This window comes from Amblyomma americanum, chromosome 6, assembly GCF_052857255.1.
Source record: "Amblyomma americanum isolate KBUSLIRL-KWMA chromosome 6, ASM5285725v1, whole genome shotgun sequence".
NCBI classification, from domain to species: domain Eukaryota; kingdom Metazoa; phylum Arthropoda; class Arachnida; order Ixodida; family Ixodidae; genus Amblyomma; species Amblyomma americanum.
Window position 1 is genome coordinate 173,512,046 of NC_135502.1, and position 9,968 is coordinate 173,522,013.

At 43.2% G+C, this 9,968-nt stretch overlaps 2 protein-coding genes across 2 annotated transcripts; both read left to right on the top strand.

Moving 5' to 3' along the window:
- The first annotated feature begins 1,369 nt into the window (after positions 1-1,369).
- On the top strand, positions 1,370-7,621 carry LOC144095607 (uncharacterized). The gene is made up of 7 exons (XM_077629281.1): positions 1,370-1,874; positions 3,243-3,367; positions 3,469-3,675; positions 3,740-3,824; positions 5,256-5,402; positions 7,510-7,554; positions 7,607-7,621. Exons 1-7 carry the CDS (start codon positions 1,728-1,730, stop codon positions 7,619-7,621), a joined length of 771 nt encoding a protein of 256 aa, XP_077485407.1. The 5' UTR covers positions 1,370-1,727.
- LOC144095049 (uncharacterized) lies at positions 7,589-9,768 on the top strand. The gene is made up of 4 exons (XM_077628859.1): positions 7,589-7,731; positions 8,791-8,965; positions 9,067-9,140; positions 9,222-9,768. The coding sequence occupies exons 1-4, from the start codon at positions 7,630-7,632 to the stop codon at positions 9,483-9,485; spliced, it is 615 nt and encodes a 204-aa protein (XP_077484985.1). The 5' UTR covers positions 7,589-7,629; the 3' UTR covers positions 9,486-9,768.
- The last annotated feature ends 200 nt before the right edge of the window (positions 9,769-9,968 follow it).

Genomic DNA, 9,968 nt, shown 5'->3' on the forward strand with positions numbered 1-9,968 from the left:
TTTGTGCAAACTGGCATCTCGTATCTGTACATCTTTTTCGTGGAAAACTGTATCCATCTCCGAGAATGCCACGGTGCAAAAACGGCATGGGTGCCCTCTATTGAAACAACAAGTAAAACCACCTAACCTGTTCATGGACAGGTTATCGCCACAGAAGGCCACAAGGAAAGCTCTGACTCTCACAGTGGTAGTAGACAGCTGCACAGTAAAACCAGATGTGCTTAAAGCTGACAACTCAGTGAGAAGTGGGCCCAAAATCGCATCAATTCCATGCTTACCAACAAGTTTGTACTGTGCAATAATTGCTACATATATAGCACTAAGCTGGGACCTGTATCGCGCATGAATATTCAACACACTGAAGTACACAACAAGCATCTTGTGCACACCGCGCTTTGGCCCTATCGGGTTCACAACCTCAACCTCATCTGAATAAAAAACAAGGAAAAGTGTGAACTGAGATCCATCTTGTATGAGGGCCGACAACTTTTCCTTGTACATCAGGCCATCACAAAAGCTGCGCAATATTTTAGATGATTGTGCAGTTAATGAGTCTGGATTTAAATGACTGCGAAAGGATTCGGAAAGCATAAGGTTACGCAAAACACCAGTGACAGGTACGTACTGGAACGTGTCTCCAGCAGTCAAGACGTGCTCTTCAGGTTTTGTATACGGAAGGCATTCTTTGGCGAACTGCTCTCGCTTGTGCTTGCTCAGCACATGTTCAAAAATCTCGTCTAGGAAGTCACAGGTAAGCAACGAGTGCATGTCCTTTCCGAACTGCAGAGGATGGATGTCTTCCTGAATCTTAGCAGCAAACAGGTGAAACATATCGCGGAAACCCACTTTGATATGACCAATGATGCTTTCCATTGTGGAGTGTGGCAACTTGTGCACTTCTGTCATGCGGAAGAAAAGTAAGCACAGGTGCTTCTTCATTTGCGCCTTGAAGTCGAGAGCTGCACTACCAACTGGAAAAGCACTACTGGAAACGACCTCTTGTTCGCCATCGGTATCGTCCATGAGAAGGCTAGAGCTCAGCCGTTCACGTTCACTCAAAACATCGACTTCCGCCATGTCAACACTCGCCGAAGCGTCCGGCCGCAACACACTTGCCGAAGCATCCGACCGCATCACAACAGGACTGTTTTGTTGAGTGACAGCGGCATCGCCAGATGTGTCGAGGTCCATATAACTTCGGTGCTGACGATAGAGGTGCCTCCAGTAAGACTCAAACTGCCGGTACGTATTCGCGCAGCCTTCCACACCGCACATCACAGAAAAATTGTTATCGTAGCGGTGGTCCCTGATGTGCCATACAACTTTGCAAAACCTCTTTGATGAAAAGGGACAACGCGGACACCTATGAATCATCTTGAAGCATGTACTTGCGGATGGCCTACGTCGCCGTCACACTAAGAGGCCAGCCATTTGAGTCTCGGACCATTCGCAAACGCTCGTCTCGCGAGAGCTTGCAAGAGGCGGCCTTGTTTTCACACAAGAATTACATGGGGTCGGAGTGCGCGGCGCCGGCGCGACCCGCCGTCCACCGCGCCGCGCGCGCCGACAGATCGCGGCTGGTGTCGAGAATAAGAGCGCGCCCGCAGCCTGCGTGCGATGGTAAAAAGGCTTCGCTGTGTGCTTTGACTCGTTTTTGCTGTTGAGTACCACTGTTTACCTCAGCCGTCATTTCGAACTGCCTACTGTCCTTTACCCTGCGATACGCAATGTCATCGGCGCCCATTGAATGCCTTGTGACCTGGGAAGGCAGAAAACAGGTTCTCTTCGTCGGTGGAGACCGCAAGAAGTCAGATGTAATCAATGCTGCCATGCTAGCAGATTCATGGACTTCGTTGCAGTGCGACCGAATAGAGGTGCGTGCATTTTATTTTCATACGATATATTGCTGCTTACAAGGCAGCAATGTGGGCTAGTTGGTTGTACATTTGATTGGGATAACGCGCTACACACAGAAGCGGACACGTTTCAGTTGTCTTTTTTCTTGTGTAGCGCGTTATTCCCATCAAATATTGCTGCTATTTTAATCGCTCGGTGCTTTCGGGGCTCTTCCTCGCGCGCACGCGGTCGCGGCCGTAGTTGGTTATGCGCGCAAGGGCAACATAATATCGTGACTGGTTCACATGCAGGCGACTGAGCGGCGCGTCGCAGCGAAAATTTACAACTTGTTGGAACCTCGCCGCTCTTCGCCTCGACGACTCGCAACAGGTTTTTCCGCCGCGGCGGCAGGATTGGCTAGCATTTTCGCTCGCATGTGAAACAGGCTTTAGGCTGTGTCGAAAATTTGCTTTCTAACCTTGAGACACAGGCGCCAAATGTATTTGGGTCATTCCACGCCAAACGTCCCAGATGTTGCGCTCGACCATCTCCTATTTGTTCTGAAAAATCCATAGAAACTAATTCCAGTGTGCGCAAGCAAAGCTTTTTTTATTTTTGTCAAAAAAATTTATTGAGCGCAGTTTCAACATTCGAAAAGGTGAGAAGCCAGGCCCTGCTCAATAATTATTAAAAATCCAGATTTTTAGAAACCACTGCAGTAATTTTTAAATGACATTTGCACAGATTCTGGCTTTCAATAAGATTCGGAACATACAGGTTTGTATGGCATAAATGCTCCGAATCTGATAAAAAGCCGGAATCTGCAAATGTCGCTTAAAAATTTCTGGAGTGACTACTAAAATTTGGACTGTTTGTTAACTATTGAGCAGTGTCTGGTTTCTTATCTTTCTGCGCTCACCTACAAATAAATTTTTTTGGCAAAAATAATTTCGTCTTCAATTATGCACATTCGGATGAGTTTCCATGAATTCTTTTGAACAAATCAGATATTGTAGAGCACAGCATCTGAGACGTTTTGCCTAGAATTACCCAATTATTAGAGCATGTATCTTAGTTGTGAGCAAAAGATGAGCCTGCAACAACGATGTCTGTCATGCTGTTAACTGCAGTATATATGATGCTCATCTGGGGTCAGGCATTGTTCAACCTTCAGAATTTGGGCATCTGCAGCCTTTCACTCGTTAGTGTTACTTCTGGAAAAGTTCTGTTAACATGGGTTTTGCCTGTGTTACAAAAGATAATTCATTTTATGCCCAGGACAGTCTTCCAAACAGATGGTAAACTAAAAGGTTTCAGCGTGCCCGCAGTGAAATAATTTGTGTAATTAGTTGTCTTCACTTTCATGTGTTTGTGGCTTCTGATTCACAAGGTAATTTTTGTTGTAGGTCTACAACTCACGTTTCGACACATATGTCGATGTTCCAGAGGGGCACACATTTTCTGATGGAGATAAAATAAACCTCGTTGGCAGTAGCAGCAGTGATGAACAAAACTTGCCACTCGAAACTGGGTGAGTAGGCCAGCTTTAAATGCTAGAACTATTACGTGGTACATTGTAGTAATGCACTTATGTTGCACCAAATTCTGTCCCCTGTCTTCTTTTTTTTTTAGTACTGATGATGGACCATTGGTCTTGGCTCCCAGTTGTAGTGAGCCAGACAAGCGCCTGTTCACTGTTCAGCAACCGCTGTATGAACTGCCTCCTATTCCACTGGATATCAAGGCAGACATTGAGGGTACAGCATTAGGAGAAGTGTCGAGTCGTACGAAAAACCGTATAGTGTCTTGGATCACGGCACATTTGCTGACAATTGACTGGTAAGTATTGCCTAGTATTGTTGCGTGCGCAATTTCTGATGCTACGCCTGCAATGTGCTCACAGGTACCCTGGAAAATTCTACGAGCCTGCGGCCAAGGCTCTTGTTCTGAAGTATCCTGTCCTCAGGGATACGATTGGGACAGGTTATGTAAGTACATGAATCGCCATGCTTGCTTGCTAGTCACTCTAAATGAGGAATTGGTAATATTGGCACACAAAAACACTTTGGAAAATGATGCCTACTATAAATTTATAAAGTGAACCATCTTCTCAAACAAAAAAAAAATTAGTAAATGCTTTGTGGTTCGTAGATTACAATTTTTTTTTCTGAAAAGCAGAGAGAAATATTCATTTGCGATAAAATGACCGGCGGAGCACAATGCATGCAATGCACAGGTTTGCGTTCATTTCTTCGTCATGTCAGCATTTGTTTTTTCTGCTTTTGCTACATATTTTTCATGCATTTCATGGATTATCTAGCAAGATATATTTCCCTTGCTGCTTTCTTTCTTGTCAGGTGGCTCATTTTCTTGAGGTAACCTTATCTTGGATGGTTTTGTTTTCGTGTGCAACGTCACTGCTGTGCATGCTCATGGACAAATTGGCATACCAAAGTGTTCTGTGTAAGTGTATTGTGAGGTGTCAGGTTGCTGCACTTATTCATGAACAAAATTTTCTTGGCCATTGATGGGAAATGCACTACCATAGTTAAAGGGGCTCTGAAACACCTCCCGAGGACAGCACACAAACTCACCCAACCACTGCATTGTGTTTTTATTAGCAATAAAACCTGACCAAAATAATTCACTTCTACATGCAGCCGAGAATCCACAATCACGCACGAAAGCTGGTAAGCCCTTTCCAGCGAATTTACCATGCCCGCACCGTACTCTGTCACTTGCACCTGCGTATAGCAGTTGGGAGATGGTTATTGGTTAGATTCTTTCAGACGTCGGGCAGCTATGGCCACGGCCAATAAGCCGCGTTGCTCTGGGTAAGGAATCGGAGGAGCGCCTACCTTCCAGCGTGCAAAAAGGGCTGAGAGGAGAGGGAAAAGCGCGAAGATGCTGAAATTAAAATTTTGACTACAGGTAACTCAGCTTTCGTGAAATGCATTAAAAAAATTCTTGCTGGACATTATTCGTGGTGTGGGGTGCTTTAACATTCCAGGCATATCTCAACTTTATTAGAGCCCCTTTCAGAGCCTCTTAAAAGTGCGGAAGTAAACTTTCTTATGCCCGTACAGGCGTGCTTGAGGGCCCCTCATGCACAAGCATCAATCAAGAGCACTGCGTATTGTTCACAAACATCCTTGAGTCAGGCATTAAGTACAGTGCTAATAATGCACTGGGCAGCAGGTGCGTTCGGATTGCTCATGCATATCTGCTTTGGCTAGAACAAGGCAGTGCTGCTTTTAACTTTTCCTACAGTAAGCACAAGTGGCCACTGCACAGGCATATGTGAAACCTATGCCCTCTTGCATCCCTTTCTCCAAGGCAAATCTGTATTTGTGACTGATGGCTGCTAGGTGGCCATTTCGGTCAGTTTGAATTTATAATGCAGTGGCACTGTTTTACAGGATTCATGGAGGGTTGCATTTAAGTACAAAATGGGCAATATCCGAAAATCCGTGGACAATGATCCTAATGTTGAAGAGGCGAGGAAGAAGTTTGGAAGGAAGGGGAACTTCCAAGACAAAAGTGGTCTGAAGAAGCAATGCCGCGTGGTAAGTGAAACTACAGCTAAACATTAGTATTTAAAACACTCTGAAAAGTAAAGTATTTTGTTGCACTGAGTTTGCGAAGGGGAGTTGCATGTTAAAATTTACTGTGATCATTGCACACAAGTGGGCAAGAAAATTATAATAATTGGGCTTTGTAATGAAGTAACAATATTGGCCCCCGTAAAGATCTTTTATAACAAGAAAAAATTTCTACCACCTTATTTTACTAACGAAACAAAAAAAACATAGCCATGAAAGTAATTGGAGGGCTTCAAATCAGTGCAGACCACTAGTTGGGCATGCATCTCTAAATAAAATGAGTAAAGAAAATATAACGAGCAGACCTGACTTAGACTTAAAGTACAATAACGTCAAAGCTGTAAAATAGCTGCATTTGATGCAAGTTGGTGTTTCATGCTTAATTTGAAACCTTGCACAGAAGATAGCAAAAAATAAGAGCCAAACGATGACTGTTATTACAACTACTGAGGTTATACACTCGTGGCCATGTGAACCATGTCATGGAGTACCTTTGCTAGGCTTGAAACACCACCACAATCCTGGCAATGTGTACCTAGGTGGTCACTTGACGTGCTAGTAGGTGTTTCGCCTGTTCCACATATATTTTGCCACCGGTTTGTGGGGCCTGGTATGCCACCTTCCTTACATAGCCTGTATAGGAGGGATTCATTAGCAGTGCAACTGTCCCAATGGCTGTGCTGAGTCTGTTTTAGCAAAAATGTACATGAAATAGAGTTAACAGAACCATTCAGTTTTTAAATGAGCTTTGTGGATTAGAGGTATGCTGGAACATCAGATAAAACAAACGCATTCTTCCATCATAGTTAATTGCATTTTTGATCAGTTTTGGGCATGCGCATATTGATTTTTTTGTCAAGATTCACCACGTTGCAGCTGTATATAATGCGCTACCTTAAGTGGGAAACCGCTTCACTGGCCACCTAGCACCCAGCAAATCGAACAGAGCGTGAATGCTGTTGCGAGCTTGCAACACTTACATGCAGCCTGAGTGCACAGAATGCAAGGTGAACAATTCAGTGCTCGTGTTCGCATCTAGCCAAGTACAGGACTCTTCATATTCTTGCCTATGCCCGCTATGCTGCTTTCCTCTTATTTTGATGGTGATCGCACTTCAAGAGAGCGATATAGCATTCCTTAAGAAAGCTTGTACTGACATCACCCATGGCAGCTGGTCTTTCTTAGTAGTGGCACCAAGGGTGCTTTGCTTTTGCACAATATTGTGGGTTATAAAATATTTTTGTGTGTGTGGTAAAAATAACACTTTCTATAAGGTAACGCTAGCTTATCTGTATAGCTTAACTTAGTATTCCCCGTTAGCGTTCTTTGAAGGAGGACCCTTCATTTATATAAGGGCCCCATCAGCCTTTGCACTGGAGTCTATTTAAGAAGTACTTGCTGTTGGGCTAGCTTGTTCATATTATATTTAAATGGCACAAAGGAACAAAGACAGGAAAACAAGGGGATGCTCTTCCTGTTCCATTGTCTTCCTGTGTGTGTTCCTTTGCACCATTCAAATGTAGCAAATAGTTTCTCAAAATTAGTTCTATCGAGCCCAGTGGTTGCTCAGTGATCTGTAGGTAATCACTTTTTTGGCACAAATCATACTGCAGCAATGTAACTGCTGATATTCAACAGTCATCGATCTATTTCTGGATTTCTTGAAGGGACCTGCATATGCATGGTTCTGTACTTTGCACACATCAAGCAAAATAAGACAAACAAAAACACAAGGTCTTGCAGCACCTTTCAAAAACTCTGGGCGGTTCCCCAAAGCTATCATGGTCGGAAACTGTGGACTAGGCAGTTAATTACAATAGCTACAAAGGCATGCATTGGAGGTACTCTAGGGAATTAGGCTTTGACTAAAGAAAGAGCACTTCATAAAGCTCAATACAAAAGCTGCTCAGTGCTGACAAGACAGACTGATATCCAGTTGTCAAGTTTTGCCGAGGTCATAGATCATAATCAGGATTTTAGAAGAGCAGGTCTGTGTTAACTAAATTATGCTAGGCCTTACTCCTGATATTGTGCTCAACCGTATTAATGTTTTCAATATTTTCGTTGCAAGCCAAGAGACACCTTGGAAACTACAGTTGAAGAAGTTGATGGAGTCGTAGCTGCTCATGAAGACTTCATGGCAAAGGAAATGAAGCGGTGCAATCCAGATATACAAAAATTGAAAGTTTCCATGCAGACAACTCTCCCCTCAAGGAGAAAATGGATAAAAATAAACAGTCCCTCAACGGAGGAATTGCTGGACAAGTATCCAGCCCTGACACTTCGGGAAATGGTAAGCTTCAAAAAAGTTGAGCATCAGGCTGGTTTACTGAAAAGGTTTTCAACAAGCAGTAATACTCATTCCATCCTTCAGGTTTCAGAGACATGAAAAATACAACCAGCTGCTGTAAGAGGCTAAATAAATTGAGAAAGCATTAGATTCAGTTGAAACATAAGCAGTGCTTGCACTAACCAGGATGTGGAGATAAATTGTAGAAGGTTGCATTTTTGAAAACAAAACAAAATGAGCAGGGAGGGGGAGTGTACAGTGCACTGTACACAGGTGTCTTGCATATCAGGGGAGGCGAAACAAGACGCATGTGTACTGCGTGTTGTCTGTGCATGTTAACGAATCCCAGTTGGTTGAAATTATCCAGAGCCTTCCACTATGGCGCGCCCCTTATACCCGAGTTGCTTCTGGACATTAAACTCTCATAAACCAGTCACCATATTTAGCAGTTCTGCTGAATGGTGGAGCAGTGGAAATGCATTGTCATATGAACTTTAATGGTCATCTTGCTACGACACTTCCCCCACGCCTGTTTTCACACACTTAAAGAGCACGTATCGTACACACTGGGGGCAGAAGCAAAAAATCACAGGCACTGCATGGTTATTTCACTGAAATTTGTCACACAAAGCAATCGGTGTTTATAGAGTTTTTCATTACATAAAAGCATGTTGATGGAGACACTGCATTACAATTGTCATTGATTCTCCCTGCCATTAATTCTGACACATAATTATGATGGGCATTTCCTCCAATCTCGTGAAATCTAAATTAACGAGGTGTTACTGTGTTTGGTTATGGGGTGTCCACTGTTGGCAAAGGACAATGGTCACACAGTCAGTGGGAGACTCCTTTATTCTGCAGTGGGCATAGTTTGATGATTATAACGCTGTGTTAGTGTTGTGATGGTGATGTATTATTACAGTGACTAAATATCCCAGTGTTGAATTTTGTAGCACCGGGGTTTTATTTGATTAGGTTCTCTCTCTGCTTGCTTTGAATTGTCAATCCGTTGAGACTGTACTGTTAACTTGTGGCTACGTTTTCATTCATAATTTTCAGATTCACCAGGAGTTCATGGAAATCTGCAAGGTTGACTTCGAACGAAAGTTACTTGGCTTCATAAATGGTCATGGACAAAGATTGTTCAGCATCCTTAAAACATCACGCACAGCACAAAAAATTTTCAGCGAGGTACAAAAGGCAATTGCTGACAGTGAAGGTGACGCAAAGAAATGTACGTTTTGAGAAATTGTTTATTCATTCTAATTTCATGCATTTTATTTTCTTGTTTCTGTAATTGTCCGCTTCTACGAATTTCCTTTTCCTTGCGCACAGATTGCTTTGCTGTTGGCGTACTTCAACTCCTACCACACTTGGTGAAAGAGGAGGCATTCTACCTAAGAGGACCGGTAAGATTTTACTTGATTTCCTGTTTGGTTTTTGGCTTGCTTGAAAGTGCCTTGTTTTCTATAAATTCCATTTGATTACAGGACAGCTACCCTTGCATTGTCATGAATGACAAGCCGCATACTGCAACAAATGTGTGTGCAACATTCGAAAACATGAAAGTGGAAGCAATAGATGTGATAAGTGGATTCGCCACAGTCATGGAAATATATTGGGTCATGAACATCGAATACTCCAAAAAAAACAAGAACACCTTTGCTGTTTTAGAGCATTTCTGTGGCCTAAAATCAAAGCCCCTGAAGCCAGTCACGCTGCGGGCGATTGCTTTGCTGGAAAAAGCCAATTAAGCCATTCCAGCAAGAAATAAACATTGCATCGTTTCAAGACAATTTGTTTGTCTGGTTCTTTTTGGAGCAGCCATATAAGCCCACTGCTTCATATTGCTTGTAACTTTTGTTAGCCAACATTCAGGCTGGTGGTTGCCTCATCAACAACAAAGCAGAGCTGCTTGCAAAAGGTGGTTGCGATCACTACTATCCAGGGTATAGTAAGTATTCCTAAAATTAGTTCCCGATACTACCTCCAGAGGTAGTAAATGCCACTATAGGTAGTTGCCGTTACTACATTAAAGGTAGCTCTACTTACTACCTCCAGAGGTAGTAAATGCCACTATGGGTAGTTGCCGTTACTACATTAAAGGTAGCTATACTTGCTACCCCAAGGGTAGTAACTGTTACATAGGGTAGTTCCTGTTACTACCTCTCTGGAGGTAGTAACAACCACTACCTTGCAGTTACTACCTACAGTTACTACCTAGGTAGTAACATATG

What these genes read in the sequence shown, in the direction of transcription:
- LOC144095607 (XM_077629281.1), top strand. Translation starts at nt 1,728, where the DNA reads ATGTCATCGGCGCCCATTGAATGCCTTGTGACCTGGGAAGGCAGAAAA. An exon ending in AACTTGCCACTCGAAACTGG is followed by an intron (nt 3,368 to 3,468) that starts GTGAGTAGGCCA and finishes TTTTTTTTTTAG; the next exon opens with TACTGATGATGGACCATTGG. An exon ending in CATTTGCTGACAATTGACTG is followed by an intron (nt 3,676 to 3,739) that starts GTAAGTATTGCC and finishes ATGTGCTCACAG; the next exon opens with GTACCCTGGAAAATTCTACG.
- LOC144095049 (XM_077628859.1), top strand. Translation starts at nt 7,630, where the DNA reads ATGCAGACAACTCTCCCCTCAAGGAGAAAATGGATAAAAATAAACAGT. An exon ending in CCCTGACACTTCGGGAAATG is followed by an intron (nt 7,732 to 8,790) that starts GTAAGCTTCAAA and finishes CATAATTTTCAG; the next exon opens with ATTCACCAGGAGTTCATGGA. An exon ending in CATTCTACCTAAGAGGACCG is followed by an intron (nt 9,141 to 9,221) that starts GTAAGATTTTAC and finishes ATTTGATTACAG; the next exon opens with GACAGCTACCCTTGCATTGT.